Here is a 24,936-nt window from a genome sequence, read left to right on the forward strand (position 1 = left end):
CGTTAAACTCCAAACTCGCCATAGTAGCCATTGAAAATTGACAATTTTGAAATGATTTGATCATAAAGTAAACTATGTCGAAAAAATATAAAATTTTATTTCTAAAAACTTTAAATACCCTAGATCAGTTTTAACGGTGTGGTTCGTTGATTTGAACACCCTAAAATCGAAAACGAAACTATAGTACCGGAGCCAGATAGTATAGGAGACTATATATATATATATAACTAAGCTGGTATATTATCGGTAGTGTAGAGACCTTCGTATTACTGATATATTTTCAATGATGCAGCTTTTAAATTGATGAACGGTTCTATTAGACTTGACCGATATATACTATTGAAAGTACTTGAAAACTAAATTTTATAATTTTGTGTCATTAGTCTTGCTTAGTTGATTCTCTTTTTCTCATTGTAGGTGTTACTGCTATGCTTTATTACGTGCACTCTTAACTACGGATCGATGGCAATTTTGGGCTACCTCATGTACGGCGACAGTGTAAACTCTCAAGTGACTTTCATCTCCCTACAGGAAAGCTTAGCTCGAAGGTAGCAATATACACCACACTAATTAATCCGTTCTCAAAGTACTCCTTGATGATTGCCCCGGTCGTAACTGCAATCGAAGAAAGATTGATCACGGTCATCAAGAGATCTGCTACGCTGTTGATTCGAAGCCTCGTGGTTCTTAGCACCGTGGTTATAGCCTTAACCATCCCGTTCTTCGGCTCCCTTATGGCGCTCATTGGCTCATTACTAAGCATCATAGTGTCTATGATGCTGCCCTGTATATGCTACATCAAGATATTTGGCGCGTCACAAGTTCGGAAGGTCGAGCTAGTACTCATTTCGGAGATTTTGTTGACGGGTACTTTGGTTGCTATAACCGGTACTTACGCTTCTTTGAAGGAGATTATTCATCAACTCTGAATATTTCTGCAGGGAACTTGTAGTGTTCTACCCGAAGAGTTCATCAGTTAGCGTGACCGACAGCGAAGGGAAGCTCATTCTGTGTACAATTGTCAAGAATAGCTTTCAGCGGCTGCGAATCGAATCAATTAGAGATGCATGCATGTATGTGGTCGGCGACGCTCTTTCCAGTGACTCACTGTGAGTCAATTTGGTTCCTGGATTCTGAGACCGATTCGAAGCCTGCTAGTGATTGCTCCGAAGGACACGGCTGATCAAGTTTCCTCCAGGAGAAGGAAGAGGAAAACTGAAGGGTACTGCAGACATGATTTCGTGTTCGGTGTAAAGTCCACCATGTGCTGTTTCTATGCTAATTTTATGCAGATCAACTATTTTGCCGACATATTTGATTGGCATGTTAAATAAATGGCGAAAACTCGACTCTTCTTCGTAATTGCCGATTTTATTGTCACTTTTCGATTTTCTGGCAACTGATGTTTACGTTCTAATTGTTTATTATAGAATCAGAACTGTATGGTGTTTAAGTTCTTTGATAAGTTACAGATTGAAGTTTTGGACAAATGGAAGTCTCCAGTCACGGCTTGAAATTATATATATAATAATTGCTATTACTTACAACGTGCGTCCCCATGTGCTTGTGCTCTACCAATTGGTTTGATTCCTTTTGATTAAGTAAAGCTTTTTTTTTACCCTTTTAGAAATATGTAAATAGAATCTAATTACAGTATTTGGATCTATACAATTTGATTTTCTGTTGAGAATCAGACTGAATAAAGCACGTGCTAATCAAGATCGCAGCAAATTCTGAAGCCACTGAGAGCCTGCTTGTTTGCACGGAAGTGGGATGGGAAAGTGATTTTCGGTGAAAACTGACTATTTTCGTTGTTTGGTTCACCGTAAAAAAGTTACGGTCGAAAGTCCAGTTAACCAAAAACGACGTAATTGACTTCAGCCTATTGTGGGCCGAAGTCAATTATGGTGATTAAGATAAGATTCTAAAAAGACAAATATTTTAGAACGTGCACTACAATAAAAACGGTCTATAGCGACACTTTTAAATATAGGTACATGTCAAAAAAGTGCTGCTAGCTAAAATTACCGATACTTTTAAAAAGTGTTGCTATATGTGGGGTCGCTAGGCATATAGTAACAATTAAAGAGTGTTGCTATAACCTAAAAGAGTGCTGCTAATTTACCAACACTTATTTAAGCATTTAGCAACCGCCGAAACTCTATCTCGTTGGCTGCGGTGGCAGAGGAGGACGACAGGAAAGGCTTTTCGTCTAGAATTTCAGTGGATTGAGTAAAGAGAGAAGAAAAGATGGTAATTAATTTTTCTTTTTTTTTTCTTTTCTGTTTATAATCGGGCCAAATGAACTGGATGTGGTGAGTTGAGTAGAGTAATCTTTTATTTTTGGTTGGATTGGGCTTTATATTTAGGCATTAGTAGATATTTTTTTTAAGTTTTAGAATAAATGGGACACTTACTCAAAAGTGTCCCAAACATGTGTCCCTATAACATAATTCTGTTATAGTGGTGCAATATGTACTATGCAGAGACAAAGCCAGGATTCAATCACGAGGAGGGCAAAATATATACAAATAAAATTTTAGCAAATAAATAAAATTTTAACTACTCAAATTTTTAATAAAAAAATGTAGTGATTAGATAATTAATGTTAAAAATATTAAATTTATTTTTTTAATTTACACTTGCTTAACTTTCAATTATTTTATTTGCATTATTTTATTCAAATAACTTAAGAATTTTACTAAATCTAATCATAATTTAGTTATCATTTAATTTTTAAATTTTTTTAATAAAATAATGACAACCAATGACTAATATTCAACAGAGCTCCTAAATTTAGCATATAATTTTATTTAGTTGTATAAATTAGCTCATCAAAAATAATTAGAAAGTTAAGAATGTATAAATAAAATATTTAAAGTTGAAAGGACGTATTTTAAAATACACTATAATTAAGAGGTTCTTAGTATATTTTCACTTATAAAACATATAATTAAGTAGAGAGAGCTGTATACTGGCGCTAAAATTTTTTTATAAAATAGGCTCGTATATTTTAAAAATTAACTAAAAATTTATGAACTGCCAAAGAACTATAAAGTTAATATTGAAAAGTTAATATTGAAAAGTTAAGGAGGGCCGTAGCCCCTTTGGATCTATATATGGCTCTGTCCCTGGTACTATATAGCTAATGAAGATACATGCACCATGAGAATATTATGATTATAAGATTATATGTAAGTTGGTGATAGGCGAGAAGCGCTTAATAAGATGGCGAGAAGCGCTACTGAGGAGCCCCTCCTCCCTTTGCTGGAGTTGAACACTTCAAAGAAATTGGTGGAGGCCCATCAACAAGATGACGCCACTTTCGTTAGGACTTGTTTTAATGGGCTTAATGCTTTATCTGGTGCAATCTCAATCTTTTTCTTCTTTTTTTTTAAACTTGTTTTTTGTTGCCATTTATTAGTGCAGATTTTTAAGAAGAAGTATAATCTTGTTCGAGGATCTTAATGTAATTAACATCAGGTCTTTTTCATCTCAAGGTATTGTTGTCTTTTTTTAAACATAATTATTATTCTTATTTTAAGTTTGACCGGGATCATGCATAGATATGTATGCCTCTCCAAGGTTTTCTTTTTTAGAAACAGTTTGATTGCATGCAAAATTACAAATTATATTATTGTTGTAATTATATGCAGATTAAAATTTGGTGTTTGATATGTTTGAATTTAACTGTTACAGTTGGTATTATACGAGAAGTCTTAACTGTAGTAGTTTAAACTACGCTTAAACTGGTGCTGCAGTTCCAATTGTTACAGCATACTTTCTACTCTATCCAACTAAATAAAATGTAAAAAATTATATATGAATTTTCTTAACTGGACGTATCTCTAACTGCACCATATATATAATTACGTCAAATCAAAGTGCCCTTAGCTTTTCCTTTTCTCGAGTAAAATGGGTTTTTAAAGAAGAAAAAGTTATGAACTGGATTTCAATGTCTTTTTTATTTATTTAGCTAAGGAAAAACAAAAAAAATAATAATAATAGCCAATCGATGTTGTTACATTCATTGTTCATCAACCGGTGTTATTACATTCTTCTTCTTCTTTTTTTCCTTTACTTCTACTGTTTTATTTCCTCGTATTCCAGTTTTTCTTTTTTTTTATTGCATTATTTAAACTCTATCATTTCATTATATTTTCTCCAAAAAATCACTACATAAGCACAATAGGTTCTTTATATATATATATGGGCCATGGCTACTATTCTATTATGAGTATTGGAGCCCTCGTACTCATAAGTTATTTTTAATGATAGAGTTTCCGAATCGACGATCCATTTCGTTAAATATGATCTAGAGTATTTGAAACTTCTAGAAAATAAATTTTGTAAATTTTCAAAATCATAATAAAGTCCATCAAGTGGGCATAAAATGAACGGTTAAAATCGAACGACGTCCTAAAAAAGGATGATCGGATCCTTCAATTCAAGATCGGAGTTATTGATCTTTATTTATGTAGTGAATAGAATTTTCTATCAAAAATTCAACAAATTTCGATTCTTTTACACTGTTAAACTAGCAAGTATCCCATACCGGCCGTTAAAAATTGTCAAATTTGTGACATCTTTATCGTAAGGTAAATGATGTCGAAAATTTATAAAATTTAATTTCTAGAAGTTTTAAATGCTGTAAATAACGTTTAACAGTGTGGATCGTCGATTCGGAAGCTCTATCATTGAAAACAACTTATGAGTACGAGGCGATCGTACTCATAATAGTATAGTAGCCAGACCATATATATATATGTATATATAATATATATATATATGTATATATATATATATATATATATATGTATATATATGTATATATATATATATATGTATATATATATATATATATATATATGTATTATATATATATATATATATATATATGTATAGTTAAATGCCATAATAGGTCTCTGCAAATATAATGAATTGCAAATATATTCCTACAAAATTCAACTTTCATATATTGTTTCTACAAAAGTTCTAATATTTTCAAATATGTATCTCTAGTTTGTTACCGTTAGAGAACACTTCGAGAACTATTTATGTTTTCAATTTTACCATCACAAATGTGCCCATTCAAAAGCCACAACAGTATAATAGAAGAGGGACAAAAATATCAAGTTATCTTATAAACTAACCAGGATTAAGTATTTAATATATGATTAGCTAAATTTTTCTAACGTATTCTAACGACAGAAACATATTTAAAAATATTAAAACTTTTATAAAGACAATATATGAAAATTGAACTTTATAGTAATATACTTGTAATTTACTATATTTACAAGAAGCTGTATGAATTTAACCGCATATATAATGTGTTGAGTACTTAAATAATGAGTACGATTCTATGTAAAGAGATATTTGTGATATTAACCACATTCCATACTCTCCAAGATAGAATTACAAGATAGTCCTTAATGTTTTTTTTTTTTTTTTTTTGGCGCTTTTGTTTTATATAATATAGGAGTTGGACTACTGTCAATCCCCTATGCANTCCTTTTTTTTTTTTTTTTTTTTTTTTTGGCGCTTTTGTTTTATATAATATAGGAGTTGGACTACTGTCAATCCCCTATGCACTTTCACAAGGAGGTTGGTTAAGCCTGCTGCTACTCTTCATTGTAGCCATGATCTGTTGCTACACCGGCCTGCTCCTTCAACGGTGCATGAAAGCCGACCCGAGAATCCGAACCTATCCGGACATCGGCGAGTTCGCATTTGGCTACTTGGGAAGGATATTCGTGTCGGTCTTCATGTACTTGGAGCTGTACCTCGTCGCGATCGGGTTCTTGATACTAGAGGGTGACAACTTGGATAAGTTGTTCCCCGACACTAAGCTTATCGTCGGAACTGTCAGCATCGCGAGTAAGCAGTTGTTTGTCATGCTAGTTGCGCTTATAATCTTGCCGACTACTTGGCTGCGGAGTCTCAGCGTGCTTGCTTATGTCTCGGCCGGAGGGGTTCTTGCCTCAGTTATTGTTGTGTTCTCCGTGCTGTGGGCTGCGACGGTTGATGGGGTTGGATTCGGTGAAAGAGGGAGGTTCTTGAACTTGAGCAGTCTGCCGACCGCTCTAGGGCTTTACACATTCTGTTACGGCGGCCATGCCGTGTTTCCGACGCTATGCACTTCGATGAAGGATAAGAGTAAGTTCTCAAAGGTGAGTAGCACAAGGAGCTAGCATTCCATTCAGGGTGCGTTTGGTCCACGTTTTTTTTTTAAAAATTTCTAGTAATTCAATAAAAATAAAAAAATATGACGGTGTTTGATTAAACGTACTAAATAATCTAATTGGTAATATTAGATTTACTTGGGAATGAGATTTATCCTAAAATACTAATCTCATTTTCTTGAGGGAGGATAAATATCCTCATATTAATGGATTGGGATAATCATAATATATCTAATATCTTTCTTTCTCCCTACCTGTCGGCTAGTTGGTATTATTTTTCTTTACACTCTAATCTCATATTTCCCTCTAAACTTATCTTTTTCTCTCTAAACTTCAACTCTTTTTCTCTCTCTAAACTAATTTCTCTTTCCCCCTCTTTTCTAAATTCTCAACTCTCCCACTCCCTCTAACTTCTCTCTCTAATCTATGTTATCTCTTACTTTTTTTCTAAAAAGATGTTGAAATTTGTGGTAGTATTATCTAAAATTAATTTAAAAAAATAAATTAATTGTATATTTTTTGTAATCTTAAATAATATGACTAAATAATATGACTGTGCGAACCAAACACAGGAATGCCACATTCTTAGTAATAAGATGAATATGAATAAAATTCTCGAATATTTTTTTTATTTCTAGTAATCTTTTATAGTGCGAACCAAACGCGCCCTAAGTGCTATACAATTTTAAGTAGCAAGGGTACAGTAGGTGATCTCACAGCAGTTCAGAACAGAACCCTTAAATTACCACTGAAACTTCTCAACAAGAAAAAAAAAGAAAAAGAAGATGATATGGTATTACTTAACCTAGTGGCGAATTTTGTAACCAATTATTGAACTTTTTGGTCATCTCATGACCAGAGAAAGATGATTTCAGAAGTTAAATGCTCTGTTTGTTATATGTCTCCATGCCCATTGAATTGATTCTTGTTTGAATTTTGTGTCATTAGTCTTGCTTAGTTGATTCTCCTTTTTCTCATTGTAGGTGTTACTGCTATGCTTTATTACATGCACTCTTAACTACGGATCGATGGCAATTTTGGGCTACCTCATGTACGGCGACAGTGTAAACTCTCAAGTGACTTTGAATCTCCCTACAGGAAAGCTTAGCTCGAAGGTAGCAATATACACCACACTAATCAATCCGTTCTCCAAGTATGCCTTGATGATTGCCCCGGTCGCAACTGCAATCGAAGAAAGATTGATCACGGTCAACAAGAGATCTCCTACGCTGTTGATTCGAAGCCTCGTGGTTCTTAGCACCGTGGTTATAGCCTTAACCATCCCGTTCTTCGGCTCGCTTATGGCGCTCATTGGCTCATTACTAAGCATCATAGTGTCTATGATGCTGCCCTGTATATGCTACATCAAGATATTTGGCGCGTCACAAGTTCGGAAGGTCGAGCTAGTACTCATCTCGGGGATTTTGTTGACGGGTACTTTGGTTGCTATAACCGGTACTTACGCTTCGCTGAAGGAGATTATTCTTCAACTCTGAATATTTCTGCAGGAAATTGTCGAGGCTTCGAATTGTATTTCTCATGTCCTCTGTCAAAGCTGTATTATGTATTTTTTGCTTTTTAATAAATGAGAAAATCAATCGAAACAAATTACATCGAGCAGATTGCAGGAATCAAAATCGTACGTTCGTTTCGATTGGAAAAATTATATCAACAGTGTCCGTTCTTTTCATGTTCAAGTTCAATCCATTCAGTGCCTCCGCGATACTGTCAAAACCAATACAAGAATCATCATCCCCGGAAATAAACCGATAAATCCTCCCTCCCACTTCGACGCAACTCTCCCCCGCTACCTTCTTCAACCCCTCCATTCTCATCACTCGCCTCATCTTCGCAGCCTCCTCCCATGAGCCGACCTCTGAATACATATTTGCGACCATCACGTAGTTCCCGCTCCGTCTGGGCTCCAATGCTAGCAGCTTTCTTTGCACCTCTTCCCCGATTCCGTGACTATCTTTGGAACTATGTAACTGGCAAGCGCTTAGCAGAGTTCTCCATACAACCGCGTCAGGCTCAACGGGCATGCTTTTAGTAAAGTTGTAAGCTTCAAGAAGGCGACCGTTGCGACCTAGTACATCGACCATGGCGCTGTAGTGTGTCATCATCGGCTTGATACCGTATACATGCTCCATTTCATGGAAGAGTCGATACGCCTCATCCGCCAAGCCCGCATGCGAGCAAGCACAAATAACGCCCAGGAAGGTCACGTAATTGGGTTCGACGGAAGTGTTCTTCATCTGCGAGAAAAGCGTAAGAGCTTCTTCCGGGGCGCCGTGCTGAGCGAACCCGAGAATCATGGCGCTCCACGTCCACACGTTCCTCACTGACATCTTCTCGAATAAGCGGCGGGCGTATGTTATCGCCCCGCATTTGGCGTACATGTTGACAAGGGCGGTGCCTAACTGAAGAGTGAACTCTCTCTCAATTTGTAATATCTGGCCGTGAATCCACTTTCCGAAAGTCAAGCACCCGAGCTCGGCGCAGGCCGAGAGCAGGACGAGGAACGTGGGCTGATCCAGCTCGAACCCGGAGTCCACCATCCGGAAAAACAATCTGATGCACTCCTCGGGCGTCGAATTATCGACGCAGGCGGATAACATGGTGTTCCACGAGACCACGGTTCTGAGGGGCATATCGTCGAACACCTTACGAGCGTCACCCAAACGGGCACACGACCCGTAGAGCAGCATGAGGGTGTTCTGCACGTAGACGACGAAATCGACCCCGTTCTTCACGGCGTCGGCGTGGGCCTGGGCGCCGGATCGGAGGTCGCGGAGTTGGGCGCAGGATTTGAGGACGAAGGGGAGGTTGAGCTCGTTGGGGCGGAGGCCGCGGCGGCGCATGAGGAGGAAGAGGCCGAGCGCGCGGGAGGGTGAGTCCGCTTGGGCGCGGGCGCGGATGAGGAGGTTCCAAGCGGAGCGCGAGGGGAGGAGGAGGGGGGAGTGGAGGAGGAGGGTTTGGGCGTGGGCGTGGGCGTGGGCGTGGGCGTGGGAGAGCGCGAGGACGCGGAGGAGCTCGGCGGCGAGGAAGGTGCGGCGGCGGAGGACGCCGGAGGTGAGGAGGTGGGCGTGGAGTTGGAGGAGGTGGGAGTGGGAGCTGCAAGAAGAGAGGAGGGAATGGTAGCAGTGGTGAGTGCCGTGGGTTGCACTCGCGCTCATGGGCCGAGCCATGTAAATCAACAAAGAAAGTAAATTTACACCTATTCATTCTAAAATTTAGAATTAATTTTTAATATTTGAAAAATAATTTTTATAAAATAAAAGTCTCCTTCTTGAAGTATACCATCTAAGTTATTTTTTTTATTCCGTACAGAGATATCATGTACCGAACATTTATTTATTTTCAATTTTCAATCTCATAATTCAATACTAGTATTTATTTTTTAGAGACCAGATAATTAGATTAAAGAGTTTTAGATGGATAAAATATGGGATAACTTCAAAAAACCCACCCTGTGGTTTCCAACTTTCTCACTTTAGTACCATGTGGTTTAAAGTGTATCAATTTACCCCCCTGTAGTTTTGTTTTTATTTTTTCTATAGTTTTTTTCTTAATATTTCGTTAAATTATATGCAAAAAAACATCAGATATCCATCTAGATTTATCGAATATTTATTTTAGGACCCTTTAATTTTAATTTTGTTACTGATTTGAGAAAAAAAAAATAATAAAATTGATAAAAAAAAAAGAGAAAAATGAAACCACAGATTGATACACTTTAAACCATATGGTACTAAAGTGAGAAAGTTGAAAACCACATGGGGGTTTTTGAAGTTATTCCATAAAATATCTATAAATTTTTATGCAAATTAATCATAAATATTAGAAAATAGGGAAAATCAATATTATTCAAATATAATTTGAGTTATGTATCTACCATTTCAACACAATTTCACCTAAATTTTTTCATTGAAGCCAGATTAAAAAAGGTAATTAGCAAAATAATTAATTACAAACGTATAAATTCCGTATTCGTTCGCGCCACGTAAATTTAGCATCCGTGGCCCCTCGCCACGCCATGGCACTACCTCGTCTTCTTCGCCCAAATCCCTCCCTCTCCACTCTCCGCCATTACCAACCCCCCCATCCTCGCCTCCTCCTACACTCCTCCATCATTCCTCTCATATCCTCCTCCTCTTCCTCCTCCAAGACCCACCTCCTCCAAATCCACGCCCACCTCCTCCGCACCTCCCTCCTCTTCCACGACATTTCCATCTCCTCCGCCTTCTTATCCCGCGCCGCCGCGCACTCCGCCTCCTACTCCCTCCGCCTCTTCGACCAAATCCCTCGCCCCACCATTTTCCACTGCAACGCCATGTTACGAGCCCTCTCCGAGAGCGCCTCCCCGGAGCAAACCCTCGTCTTCTTCAAGCGCATGCAGGACCTCGGCGTCCGCGGTAACCCCTTCTCCTCCTCCTTCGTTCTCAAGGCTTGCGTGAGAACCTCTTCGTTCTCTCTTGGGAAACAGGTCCACGGTAGGATTTTGCGACGTGGGCACCACTCCGATTCCCTCCTCCTTACCAATCTAATAGGTATTTACGACTCGTGCGGGAGCGCAAGCGACGCGCGCAAGGTGTTCGACGAAATGGCCGAGAAGGACACCGTCGCGTGGAACGTTTTGATCTCTTGCTACGCGCGAAACCGACGAACTAAAGATGCTTTGCATCTGTTTGACGAAATGCGGGACCCGAAATATGGGGCCGAACCGGATGATGTCACCTGCCTGCTCCTGCTTCAAGCATGCGCGAACTTGGGAGCGCTTGATTTCGGCGAGCGGATACGTGAGTTTGCCGAGGAACATGGTTATATCGATGCATTGAATGTGAGGAATTCGCTTATCGCCATGTACTCAAAATGCGGGTGTGCCAATAAGGCGTACCGAGTGTTCTGTGACATGCCTCAAAAGAACGTTGTTAGCTGGAGTGCGATGATTTCTGGTTTGGCAGTGAATGGGTTCGGAAGAGACGCCATCGAAGCATTTCGAGAGATGCTAAATGTGGGCGTCGCTCCTGATGAGCAGACGTTTACAGGGGTCCTCTCGGCTTGCAGTCATAGTGGGCTGGTCGAAGAAGGACTGAGATTCTTTGACATGATGAAATTTGAGTATGGTCTGGTCCCGAATGTATGTCACTACGGGTGCATCGTCGATCTAATGGGCCGAGCTGGGTTGCTCGATCGTGCTTATGGTCTTATAGTAAGAGAGATGGGTGTCACGCCAGATGCCACAATTTGGAGAACTCTGCTTGGAGCTTGTAGGATTCATGGTCATGTCGACCTTGGAGAGCGTGTAATCTCTCACCTAATTGAATTAAAGGCACAACAAGCTGGGGATTACGTTCTGTTATTGAATATCTATGCATCCGCAGGAAAATGGGAGAAGGTTGCAGAAGTTCGGAGGTTAATGAAGGACAAAGGAATTCAAACTACTCCTGGCTGTAGCTCGATAGAAGTGAGCGGTGAGGTCCATGAATTTGTTGCGGACGATGATTTGCACCCGCGAAAAGCCGAGATTTACGAGAAGCTTGAGGAGATATGTAAGCAGCTAAAGATTGCGGGATACGTAGCAGATGTGGCTTCCGAGTTGCACGATTTGGATATGGAGGGGAAGGAGAGTGCTTTGTCTTATCATAGTGAGAAGTTGGCCATTGCTTTTGGTGTTCTCGTGACCCCACCGGGCAGAACATTGAGAATCGCGAAGAACCTTCGTATTTGTGCTGACTGCCACAATTTCATGAAGGTGTTTTCTGGCGTTTATAATCGGCCGGTGATTGTTAGGGATAGGAGCCGGTTCCATCATTTCAAAGAGGGTCATTGTTCTTGTAACGACTATTGGTAGGCTATTCCCAGCGTGGCTTGTCTAAGCCTCTGCTAACGGCGCATCCTATCTCATGAATAGCTTTAAGGACTTACTGGGGCAAAGATGGAAAGATTGATAAGTTCTAGGCAGCTTTGTGAGGATTCATAGCATAATAATGCTCTAAGATTGCGAGTATATTGTTAAAGATGTTATTCAAATGGAAGTTATGTAGAAAACGGACTGTGTTTATGGATTTCGATTAATTTTGTGATCCTTTTGAAGGGCTGATAAGGAAATGGAAGATGATATTCAAAGGAAAGCAGAAATCGGACTGTTTCGGGCACGTTCAATCTGCAAGAAATCATTTGTTGAGGGGATTTTGGAACATCTTATGTTTTGTGCTCATTGCTGGTACCTGTTAGAGGCAACATTCATAACAAACATATTTGTTGCTAAATGCCTTTCTCAGGGACTATCAGTCATTCGGAAGTGGCACTCTCTTCTCAATATTTCTCTACATGAAAACAGCATTATTACGCCATCTAGTTGATCACACAGAATAATTTTTTGCTTTCTGATTAAAATTTGTTCTACTATAAATTGTTCCTTCATTGCTTTGGTTTATGTTTCTTAGATCTCTCTGACAAATCATGTGACATTTAATTGTATGCAGGTTGAAAATCAACAAACTTGGTTGCTCTGAATCCACCCTGGAGCTGCTGCTGCAAATTCGCGTTATCACATCTGCGATATTGCAGAGTAAACCATAAACAATTAATAGGAGATGCAGAGTTGCTTTTTTTTCCCTTTTTTTTTTTGAAGTTTAAAAAGTTCTGATTTTTCAGGGTTATACTAGCTGGCAAATGTTTGGAGTGGTCTGGTCTTGCACCTTGAAAAAACACCATTGGATGAATCTGGTTCACCACGTCAGCTATGGGGAGCCACGTCATATTAAATATATATATTTTTTAACTTTTAATAAGATTGCAACTCATTGGATAATTAGGATTTACTATAATAATTTCAAGTTTTTTAGTTAGTCAAAAGATTACAGATGGTAAATATTTTTCTAATGAATCAACCGTCTCTAGCGCAAATGGCAAAGGATTTGATAATTGGTATCTGAGATGTAAGTTCGAATTATAGTTGATTCATATTTCTAGTTAAGTTTATTTGTAAATAAAATAAATGAAGTGGATAGTATACTATCTATCTCTCAAAAAAAAAAAAAAAAAAATCATAAGTCATTTGGTAAGCTCTTATGGGCTCATGGATTAATGAACATGCCAGAACCCACATGGAAATTGTCTATTTTTTAACTTCATAAATACACATTGAATAACTTGATATGATAATATTAATAAATGGCATTGCCTAACCTCATCCTCGAATTCAACTTTCTTCTAAGTTATTGGAGTGAAAAAAAATAAAAAACTTCACTGATGATATCTTTCCGGATGCAAGACAGCGTGGAAGAGCTGGTACAAGACTATATAAAATAATTTTCTCTCGATAAAAATAAATTATTTTTTCTTAGAGAGAAATGATTCGGTACTTTTTTTAAAAAAAAATAAAAAATATCTTAACCGTTGATTAATAGAAGGTAAAAATGTAACTTTAATACTTAGCAGGTAAAAGGATTATTTTATTCAAGATTAGTTTGGTAATTAAATAATATAATATTTAAAGAAATTTTTAATTGAGGTCCTAAATTTATGCATTAATTAGCACTAACTTATAAAGTTAATTGATTAATCAAATTTATGCAATTATTAGGTATTAAATTAGGAATTTACTTTAAATGTTTTAGTGTTTCTCAAATTATGCATTAATTTAAATTATAGAAATTTTAGAAATAGTTTTATTTCTAAATACGATGAATTTAAATTTTAAAAATTAAATACTTAAAATTTAAAAATAAAATTTAAATTAGAGGAATTTCATATTATTATTTAAAAACTAAATTTCTACAAAGATTTAAAATACAATTTATTCGCACAAGTTTAAAACGTAATGCATTAAAAACTTAGAAAGTAAGATTTCTACAACTAAATTTCTCTAGAGGAATTTCATATTACTATTTAAATTTTAAATTCAATGATTTAAAAACTATATTGAACCGATTGATTTGACTGATCAGACTTTGACCTATTCTATCAAGAATCTGATTTTAACCTATTGAACCGAATAACATTAAGAACAATTTGGAACCGGTAAAAATAATAAATATTTTAAACAAAATGATAATTTAACTATTAGAGCTAATAAATATTTTAAATATAATTTTAAACATATAAATTTAAAAGATTAGAATTATTGGTGAGAAAAAAAATAGTTAGGAATTTGAATTCAAATTTAACTAACAATCACAAAACTTATTTCCGAACTCGAAGGATTTCAAAAATCCATATCCAAATTCAAAACTTACCAATTTTTCGAAATCCAAAACCATACCTAAATCAAAAGACTAGAATTCAAACAATTATTTCTGTTTACCATATTTCAAAGTATTTATATGAAACTTAAATTTTTAAAATATAAATTTGAATATAATATTAAATTTTAAATTTAAAAGTGAAATTTAAATTTGAGAAATTTCATATTACTATTTAAAGTTTAAATTCAATGATCATATTATCAAATCATTTGAAATTTTTCTTATATGAAATGCCAAATTATGAAAGAAAAGATAGAGAGAGAAAAAGAAAACAAAGAAAAAATAAAAATTTTGAAAATATAGTAGATGTAAAGTGACTAAATTATCTATGTAGACAAAAATATCCCTTTTTGAGGTATCTGGTAACCGGTATCTCTCCCAAAGTGATCTGCTATTGCAGGTTATAATTTTAAAAAAACTAAATCTGAATCGTTGAATACGTGTGAATGAACGGTAACCAAAAAAAAAAAAAAGTACAGAAGCATTACTCTTCTCTCTAATATATGTTTTTTTTTTTTCCTTCTCTCCTCACATTTTTTTTGTCTTATTTTCTCTACATTCAAACAAAAAGCTCCACTATTATTATTATTATTATTATTATTATTATTATTATTATTATTATTATATACAATTTTTTAAAATCTAAAATATTAAATCAAGTTATCGTGTTTAAAAACACATTCCCAACGACCGAATACTTCTTCGGTGCCGTATGCTCGTAAGAATCGCAAAAGTCAAGACAACAACCATTGGTTGGATATATAAACACCCACAAATAAATAATAAACACAAATATATACACCAATCAATGAGCAAACATGTAACATTTACTACCAGTTTAATATGCATTCGAAAATTGCACATATATAGAATTAAAAAATAAAGGGCAATTATATTCATGCACCGTAATTAGTGACCATTACCTACATTTTCCTACTATTTATTGCCATATCACCTTGCCTAATTTTCCTGATATAACGTCATCATCTCTCCAACCACGCTTCCTAATGGCCGGTGATCGATGCATTATGGATTTGTTACTGATCCTCTTACACACGATTTTCGTATTTTTTGCATACAACGTGAACGCACACCTCTCATCACGCGGCAACAAATCACGTACACGGCACCTGTGATTCTCTCTATGTTCGACACATGGCACATTCCCATTCCCCCTCCTTGTTTTTTCCTTTTTCTCCTCATCCACTTAAATTGATTTCACACGTGGAATATGCCAAATCATATTCCCATCTCAATCATGTAACGTCGACCATAAATAAATAAAACGACCCCCCACCTTCCCTTCTCCAATTATTGTTATATATATATAGTAAGCGTCACGACTCGATAAGTCCAATTCAAAGAGGTTAAGAAAAAAGAGCTTCTGCGTTTCGAAAAAGCACTAAACAACTATGAGGAGCCCATCCCTTCTCTCTTTGGCCCTACTGCTTCTCGCAGCAGTTGTGTGTAATGCACAAGATTTCGACTTCTTCTACTTCGTTCTACAGGTACATATATAGTTAATTACTCTTATTGTTGTTTTAGATATATGCACAAGATTTGAACGTGCACTAATAATGGTTGTGTTGTTGTTGTGTTGTAGTGGCCGGGGTCTTACTGCGATACTAGGCAGAGTTGTTGTTATCCGACCTCCGGCAAGCCGCCCGCGGACTTCGGCATCCACGGGCTTTGGCCAAACTACAACGATGGATCGTACCCGTCCAACTGCGACCCCGATAGCCCCTTCGATGAATCGAAGGTTATTATTATTGTTTTGGATTTGGTTTTTTTTCTTAATTTGATATATATATATGATTTTGAAAAGTTGCCGGTGTGTTGTAATGTCGCTCTTCTTCTGAAAAAGATAGTAATAAGGAAAGAAGCTTAAAATAGAAGAACCGCCTAAAATATCAGTGTTGTTTTTGAAAAAGAAGGATCAGTAAATTATTAGCTCACATCACCTAAAATTTTAGGCATAGGCCAAACAATTTAGATAGTTTCGATGCGAAACATTGTTAGGATAATTCTTGAGAGTAATCCGAAACTACATCGGCGCCTAAAACATATTCTTTTTAATAAATTATTTGTAGATAAGCGACCTGATAGGGCGAATGCGAACGAATTGGCCGACCCTCGCATGCCCGAGCAACGATGGCGTGAAGTTTTGGGGGCATGAGTGGGAGAAGCACGGCACCTGCGCCGAGTCCATCCTCGACGAGCACAGCTACTTCCAAACTGCTCTTAACCTCAAGAACCAGTTGAACCTTCTCCAAACTTTACAAAATGCAGGTAAAATTAGTTTCACATCGGTTTGTATATACGTAGTCTCCAACCGACTCAACGCTATGTCTTATCATTGAAAATCTCAGTAGTTTCTCTTCAAATTCATCGAATTTTCGTACTTTTCTTATGATGATGATAGATGTACTCAAAGTGTTTGAATCTTGAACACCTGTTGTTATAATTGAAGGCCTACTAAGACCAAACTAAAACTAAGTTAAGAATTTGGAGTAATGCTTCCATAAAACAGTTTCCATCCGATTGCATTTCCTCATTAAAAAATGACCATATTCCATTATAATGATCTGACCCGCTAATCTCTATCTTGAATCGTACAAACAACAAAGTCAAAAAATTAAGAAAAAATTTTACCACGTACGAATGAATATTAACTATATTTTTATGGGAAACAACGTACAACGCAGGGATCGAGCCGGACGGTGGATACTACAGTTTGAGCAGCATCAAAGAGGCTATAAAAGAAGGAACTGGTTACACCCCATTCATCGAATGCAATGTCGACGAGTCGCGGAACAGCCAATTGTATCAGGTTTACTTCTGTGTGGACACTTCAGGTTCCCAGCTCATTGAGTGCCCAGTATTTCCCAGAGGAAGATGCGATTCAAGGATTGAGTTCCCTGCTTTTTAGTAGATAAGGGTGTGTTGGGTTGTAGTTTTAATTAATCAGTTGCTTGTATTTCATAATAAGATAATTGGAGCATTTATTCCTGTAATGAAAGAGACATATATGGCATCACTTTCATATTCCCTCAATTTTTTTTTTTAAAAAAAAAAACATTGTTTTCATATGGTTTATTTCCTGTATGGTTAATTACTTTCGCCAGTAGATACTTTTTTCGTATATACGGTTTCAGATTAGAGGATTCTCAGTTCAGAATTACACCCAGATTTTAATGATCTTCTCTAATTTTCTTGCTTCTATTGTTAGGCTTGAAAAAAAAAAAAAAAAGTGAAATGTAAATATTAAATTATTATTGTTTTTAATTACAGCATAAGAGTTTTACACTCTATAATATGGACTGAAAGAAAAGAAGAAAAAGGAAAGGAAAGTTATAAGAGAAAATAATTTTTTGCTGTTTGGATCGAAACTGCAGGAGAGAGAAGAAAAAAAAAGAAAAAAGAGAGAGACAGAGAGATAGAGAAAAAATGGCCTTTTGTAATGGTTTTTCTCTCTCCAACAGTGAAGATAAAAAGGAGAAAGAATTACTCTCTTTCTTTTTTTCCCCACTTACTTGAAGTAGTAGAAGAGAAAATTAGTTTATTTTTCCTTTTCTTTTATTTCCTTATCTCTTCTATTCATAGAGAAATTAATTGCTTCACGCTTTTGTTTTATAATGTATAATAATGTACAAGATATTCCTATCAATGTATCATAGACCACGTGGGAGGATCATTTTTTCTCTCTCTCTCTCTTTTTTTTCTTTTTTTTTTTACTGTGTTGTTTTGAGTTGTCATAAGATGTTAAAATGGGTCTATGTTATAATATATTACTGATTTCATCAAGTATAAAATTTTAATTGGCAACACTGTTGTATACACATAAAATTGTAGCATCCGTAAAATTTAAAAGATTATAGGGAGATTCAAATAGATACAAATGAATAATATGGGATCCAGATCATTTTTTACCTAATAAAAAGAAAATTAATTTACGTACATGTAATGATCAAAAGATATAGCGCGTTTTTCTTTTTCGAAAACATTTATCTTGGTGGTCCAACGGTCTTGAAAAAACAGTGCCTTATTTTTATCATTTTTTACATCTTTTTTCAACGAGCCAAAGACATTTTATATCCCAAGAAAAAGAGACCTCTTATTGACGAAATATGGCCCTCACATTGGATCAAATTACGTACGATTTGGTCGCGAAAAGGGCATTAATCCGAAAAAAAGCAACACATAGCGTAGAAGAAACCGGAGTGTCCAAAAAAAAAAGAAGGCAAGGTGCGTTTCGCAAACATAATAATAGGAGAATTATTATCTTCTTTTTTTTTTTTTTTTTTTTGAGAGAGATAGTTAGCACGCTACCCGCTTCGTTTATTTCATTTAGAAATAAACTTAGCTGGAAATGTAAATCAACTAAAATTCGAACTTGAGTTTCGGATACCAACCACTAAGTCCTTTGCCACTTGCTTTAGGGACAATCGGTAATAAGAATTATGATTGTTTATCATAAACATAAAATAAGAGCTATGATTTTTTTGAGAGATAGGTAGCACGCTACCCGCTTCGTTTATTTTATTTAAAAATAAACTTAGCTAGAAATGTGAATCAACTAGGATTCGAACTTATGTCTCGGGTACCAACTATCAAGCCTTTTGCCACTTGCTCTAGGGACGGTCGGTGTTTAGCTAGATTATTATTGAAAAAGATTCGATAGTTAAGTGAATCTACCATTTGGTTTGCGAGAGAGATAATTTATTTGCTGCGCTTCATATCTTTTGTCTCTTCTTAAAGTTTTAGGCACTATAATATTAGAAAATTACAAATCATTTCTAGTACAAGTGACAACTTAATTAATTTATATTTTCAGTGACATTTATAAAAAAAATCTGTACTCTAGCGTTTGAGAACTTCTATCAAATACAAACTCTTGTTCCAGCTTTTCCAGATCTAATCAGCAATAAGAGTTTGATCGATAGGTGTCACTTCATATGCCAAGAAAGAGTTTGTTAACCAACCCAAATGTCTCATCCCAAGAGTGCACGAAATATGGGCAATCACCTGCTAACTCTAGGATGTTACACTTTCAATCACCAACCCTTTTTATTTATTTTCCTCATCCAAAACATAATATAGGTATGTATTTATGTTCATCCCCAACCACAAATATTAATTTGTCCCCCTAGAATGTTCCTTGGGAACCCATTTCCATTTATATCTTTATTTTCTTTCGCTTTCTGTACAAGTAGACGTCTACTATAAATATGTCATGATTGAACTAAAAAAATTAAACAAATAAAGATACAAATGTACGCGCACGTATCTACATGGACCGGGATATACCCGATTTTTGTTAATATATGTTCTTATGTAGTTAGGAGGAAACTTTACAAAATAGTTTATTAGTATGTCTTTCATTAGAACCAAACTAACTATGTCTTTTTTTCTTTTTCTTTTTTTTGATGAGTGAGTAGTGGTAAGTGAAAGTTCGTCGGACCCAACCCAATCTTGGCCTGATTTAGTTACCACGGAATTGGCCCATTTTTGCGTGGATCATAGATTCAACATAGAAGCGTAAGCGCGTAACACACACACACAAATGGGTCGGATCTAGAGAGGGTTTCGTAATTGGTTTTATTAGTTATATTAGGCCGCCTCGTTGACATCCCAAAGTATGTGATTTGAATCCCAAAATATTCCAAATTACTTTTATAAGCAACATGACTCGGAAAAGATATACAAACAATTCGTGAACTCTACCACTTTTGTAAGCAAACCTCCGAACTTTTAATTCTGATAATTACACTCGTTAAACTCTTTCCTCTTTCTAAAATAAAATATAATACAACTTTTGGGTTATTGGATATGAGGCTTGAGGACCAATTATCCCCAAGTATCCATTTTGAAATCCTTAGAAGAGACCCATTCGGCTAATTATGCGGATGCTCGGAGCTTGTTACGCACAAAATTGGTAGTTCGCTGTCGCATGTCAATTTTATTTTTATCCAAAAAATTTATATTTTTTTAAAAAATTAAATATATTTAATTTAAATATAAAAAAAATATTTAATAAATATTTAGATAAAAATAAAATTGACATTTCCCACTAAAATTTTAGCCGCACATCAACCGTAGTGACCGCGTGACAGTGTAATCGGAACGGCGCATGAGACTCACCAGTGAATTTCCTCAACAAGCTTTTGATCTTTTTGAGGACTCGGGAGATGTTTGACTGAAATTAAGGCTCAGGCAAAATGATATTCTGTTTTTTTTATAAATATATATTGTTGAATATAATTTTATATATTAAAAAGTATGTAGATGAATTTTAAAATTATTATTTTTAAAATATGTTATTAATCACTTATTCAGATGCGTTCTAAGTTAACCAACAACAATAATAATAATTCTTCAACACATCAAGTTATAACCAACCGTCCCTATAGCAAATGGCAGAGGATTTGGTGGTTGGTACCCGAGATTCAAGTTCGAATTCTAAAAATAAACGAAGCGGGTAGCGCGCTATCTATCTCTTCTAAAAAAAAAAAAAAACACATCAAGTTATATAAAATTAGTGTTTAAAAACATGAAAATGAGCAATGGAACTAAACAAGGTCTAAGTTTGTGACAAAAAACATTAATCTTATTACTAGCTTAGCACAATATCTTTTTTTGGATAAATTTCAAATACCACCCCCTGTGGTTTCATATCACTTTAGTACCATATAGTTTAAAGTGTATCAAGTTAATGTTATGTGGTTTTATTTTTATATTTTCGTCAGCTTCTCCGTTAATATTTCGTTAAATTATATATAAAAAACTTCAGATATCCATTTAAATTTATCAAATATTTACTTTAATAGCTTTTAGCTTTAATTTTGTCATTAATTTAACAAAAAAAATTAGTGAAATCGATAATAAAAAGATAAAAAATGAAATCACATAGTACTAAATTAATACACTTTAAACCACTGAATATTAAAGTGAAAAAGTGTGAAACAATAATAATGGTATTTGAGGTTTTTCCTTTTCTTTTTCATTTCTTTGTAGATTTTAGGTCTTTTAACCATTTACAACTATTTCAAAGAAAATTATTTTTAAGAATTTAAGCTTACGGTCACCAACCGAATTTTCTCAATATCTTATCGGCATCCTTATTATAAAAAATTATTATTATGTATAACATAATACACGAACCAAACACACTCTTTATGCATATCGCCATCTAAACTTTTAAAATTCTATACTTTTCATCTAACTAACGATAAAAGAAAATAATAAAGAACGCCAACAATATAAAAAAAGTATATTTTGTCCTCAAAATTTAGTCTTATAATATATAAATTAATTTTATAAAATCTAATTTTTATAATTAAATATTATAATTAATTTTATTTTAAAAATATTTTTTCTCCATTAAAAATCACTACCGTGCAATATAATTATAATTAAGTGTTTAAACCAAAAGAAACGTAGGCGTTTAAACGGTTAAACCAATATTTTTTAAGATATAATTTGGTGATAAAATTTTTAAGAAAAATGTGGATTTGGTGAACCTGAACTGATCGGGACCAACCACCAAGTAGGTTGTTGCCTAGAAAATCCCTCTCCAACCACAAAAGCATTAAAAATTTTATTTTTCTATAATATTAATTTTACAATCTAATTAATTAAAATCAATATAATATATTTTATATTAAAACAATATTTTAAAATTATTTGATCTTGTTGTACTTCGTGCCACTTCGTGCCTACGATGGTCAACGTTCTATTATCTCTAACGTTTTATTAAAATTAAAATAATATTATTAATCGTAGCATGAGATGAGATTGCTTTTTTTAAAAAAAATTTAGTATAATAATGTCTACATAATTTTAAAATAACAAAGTATTAAAAATACCACCGCGTGTGTCGCGTAGCTCCATCACGGTCAAACACAATGTCATTTTCATCTAATAAATCAACCTAACAAACCGTAGAAAAAACAAAAATCTCTTATACACGGTACGAAGACTTAGGCTTAAGTCTTAATTTGGTATTGAAGCCTATCTAACATTATTAGATAAAATAGAGTTGAGAAAATAGTATAGGACATCAGAAAATATATCGTAATCGATTCATCGCCATATGCGGAACGTAATATTATATACGGAAACAAATAAAATATTTTTCTAATGTTCTTTTTCATCGTACGTAACGCAATCTCTCCGTAATCCCAAACCAAACCTTAGTTTGGTATTGACATAAATCTAACGCTATTAGATAAAATAAAGAGAAAAAGTATATAGGGATTTGCTTTTGTGTTCTCCGATGGAACCGCAAAAAATATATCGTAACTGACTAACCGTAATATGCGGAACGCAATATTATGTACGAAAATAAACAGTATATTTTTTCATCGTCATTTCTTACCGCACATAACGCAATCTTTCCACAATTCCAAACGAATCCTAAATATATAATAATTAATACTTACATAATCAAAAATTTATTTATGTTTTAAATTGAAATTGTGAGAACAGTATATTATTAACAGAAAATAGTACGGTAAAAAACTATTTTATTTTTTAAAAAAATACACCGACAAATATTTAAATATGTTTGTATATATATTTTTAATTTTTTTCGCCTCTCACTTAATAAGTATAAAGAAAAAGATTTTTTTTAATTATATTAAAATTTCTTTTCTACCGCTGATTTTTTTGGGACGGTGTGACGGCGCGTCCTCCTTTTGCCACGTGTCAAAGGGATAAAAAGGATGCTGTGACAGGTGGACCAAAGTGGTCACCAAGTAAAAGGGGGGAAAAGTATCTACTATTCTCAAATTAATAACATTATTATCAAATTAAAATAAAAAGTTAAATAGATTTTAAAAAAGATTAAGTGGTTTCTCTGTAAATTAAGATCGTGCTTCGATCGGATTTTTAGTTTTACACTCGTTTAATACTCAATAGAATAAAGTGAAGTTTCCCCTTGTGGTTTCACTTTTTCTCACTTTAGTACCATATGGTTTTAGGTGTATCAAGTTAGTATTCTGTGGTTTTACACTTTTTACTTTAGTACTCTGTGGTTTAAAGTGTATCAAGTTAGTGCCCAATGATTTTGCACTTTCTCACTTTAGTACTCTGTGGTTTCGCACTTTCTCACTTTAGTACCCTGTGGTTTAAAAACTACATGGTACTAATTTGATACAAAAATAAAACCACATGATACTAACTTGATACAAAAATAAAATCACATAGTACTAACTTGATACACTTTAAATTATAGGGTACTAAAGTGAGAAAGTACGAAACCACATGGTACTAACTTGATACGCTTTAAACCACATGGTACTAGAATAAAAAAGTACGAAATCATAGGGGGTTTTTGAAGTTTTTCCTAAAATAAAATTATGGTTGTGAATAATAATATAGTTTATCTTATCTTTATTTATTTATACAAAATTCAAAGGATAATAACACATAAATAAAACAACTTGAATAATTATGATGCCCAAATGTGCCTTCTTTTTGATTCCCTCCCTTAAGATGCCAATATTATATGCATTGTGATGCCAAAAAACGTACATGAATTATACAAAGGTGATAAGCACAAATAATTTGGTAAAATAATAATAGATGGGGAGTTCCTCAACTTTTAATTATTTATTTCTCATATTAGCTAAACATCTTTATTCTCGAGCTTATTCACACATATATATATATATATATATATATTCTGCTTTATCTTCAAGCAATAAAAAGTTAACTTGTATTGAAAAAAGTTTTTTTTCCTTATCTTGTTTGAATAATAAAATTAAATTGAGCCAGTTATTGGAAAAGAGAAGACTTAACATAGTATTTTACCAAAAAAAAAATCTTTTATAATTAAAGACTAAAGTATAATTATATATAAATATAATAAAAGTTTAAGGATTGTTAGACTAAACGACAACATTGAACAAGTGCACTAATTTTATATAATAATAAATAAATGATAAATGCTAAATCTGTAATTTAAGAGGGGCCCTAACTCTACAACTACATCATAAATAAATACACTAAAGATTAATTTTTAAAAAATCCTAGTGAAATTAGTAAATTCAAAATTAAGATGTGGTTTGTTGAAAACACCACATCAGCAATACGACTGTCCTATTGCTGACTTTTTTCATCTACAAGTCTCTAGGATTTATTCAACCTCTCTTAAATTTTTAATAAAAATAAAAAAGAGTGATTGATGAGACATATGGAGTAATTTTCAACAAAAATTCTATAGTCAACAAGATAGTAAAATTTTTTTTTTGAAATATATAAAAAAAACTCTATTTAAGAACATATTTTTATAGTACAATACTAATAAAATTATAGAATAATTAAATATAATTTTTTGAATCATAAAATGGTGAAATAAATAGTGAACTGTATTTGAGTGGAGAAGAAGATGGAGGGTGGAGATTATAAGGGGCAAATTAAATTAAAGTCTGTTTGTTTATGTATTTATTTATTTGAAGAAAAAATATATATTTTTGAAAGGAGGGAGAGAGAAAAGT

At 34.4% G+C, this 24,936-nt stretch overlaps 4 protein-coding genes across 4 annotated transcripts; 3 read left to right on the forward strand and 1 right to left on the reverse strand.

Annotated features, from left to right (window-relative positions):
• Positions 5,566 to 7,800, forward strand: LOC109725359 (amino acid transporter ANTL1-like). Its single transcript, XM_020254520.1, has 2 exons — positions 5,566 to 6,173; positions 7,169 to 7,800. The coding sequence occupies exons 1-2, from the start codon at positions 5,643 to 5,645 to the stop codon at positions 7,679 to 7,681; spliced, it is 1,044 nt and encodes a 347-aa protein (XP_020110109.1). The 5' UTR covers positions 5,566 to 5,642; the 3' UTR covers positions 7,682 to 7,800.
• On the reverse strand, positions 7,813 to 9,410 carry LOC109725348 (pentatricopeptide repeat-containing protein At2g36730). The gene has a single exon (XM_020254508.1). It carries the CDS (start codon positions 9,371 to 9,373, stop codon positions 7,817 to 7,819), a length of 1,557 nt encoding a protein of 518 aa, XP_020110097.1. The 5' UTR covers positions 9,374 to 9,410; the 3' UTR covers positions 7,813 to 7,816.
• Positions 10,175 to 12,899, forward strand: LOC109724482 (pentatricopeptide repeat-containing protein At3g47530). The gene has a single exon (XM_020253328.1). It carries the CDS (start codon positions 10,222 to 10,224, stop codon positions 12,037 to 12,039), a length of 1,818 nt encoding a protein of 605 aa, XP_020108917.1. The 5' UTR covers positions 10,175 to 10,221; the 3' UTR covers positions 12,040 to 12,899.
• Positions 15,781 to 17,491, forward strand: LOC109724123 (extracellular ribonuclease LE-like). Its single transcript, XM_020252819.1, has 4 exons — positions 15,781 to 15,945; positions 16,041 to 16,196; positions 16,528 to 16,726; positions 17,143 to 17,491. Exons 1-4 carry the CDS (start codon positions 15,850 to 15,852, stop codon positions 17,364 to 17,366), a joined length of 675 nt encoding a protein of 224 aa, XP_020108408.1. The 5' UTR covers positions 15,781 to 15,849; the 3' UTR covers positions 17,367 to 17,491.

The sequence above is a fragment of the Ananas comosus genome, linkage group 2, assembly GCF_001540865.1.
Source record: "Ananas comosus cultivar F153 linkage group 2, ASM154086v1, whole genome shotgun sequence".
NCBI lineage: Eukaryota > Viridiplantae > Streptophyta > Magnoliopsida > Poales > Bromeliaceae > Ananas > Ananas comosus.

Bases quoted from the DNA above. Each gene is read 5' to 3' on its own strand.
- LOC109725359 (XM_020254520.1), top strand. From the start codon at position 5,643: ATGATCTGTTGCTACACCGGCCTGCTCCTTCAACGGTGCATGAAAGCC. The intron at 6,174-7,168 runs GTGAGTAGCACA...TTCTCATTGTAG, and splicing joins ATAAGAGTAAGTTCTCAAAG to GTGTTACTGCTATGCTTTAT.
- LOC109725348 (XM_020254508.1), bottom strand. From the start codon at position 9,373: ATGGCTCGGCCCATGAGCGCGAGTGCAACCCACGGCACTCACCACTGC.
- LOC109724482 (XM_020253328.1), top strand. From the start codon at position 10,222: ATGGCACTACCTCGTCTTCTTCGCCCAAATCCCTCCCTCTCCACTCTC.
- LOC109724123 (XM_020252819.1), top strand. From the start codon at position 15,850: ATGAGGAGCCCATCCCTTCTCTCTTTGGCCCTACTGCTTCTCGCAGCA. The intron at 15,946-16,040 runs GTACATATATAG...GTTGTGTTGTAG, and splicing joins TCTTCTACTTCGTTCTACAG to TGGCCGGGGTCTTACTGCGA. The intron at 16,197-16,527 runs GTTATTATTATT...AATTATTTGTAG, and splicing joins GCCCCTTCGATGAATCGAAG to ATAAGCGACCTGATAGGGCG.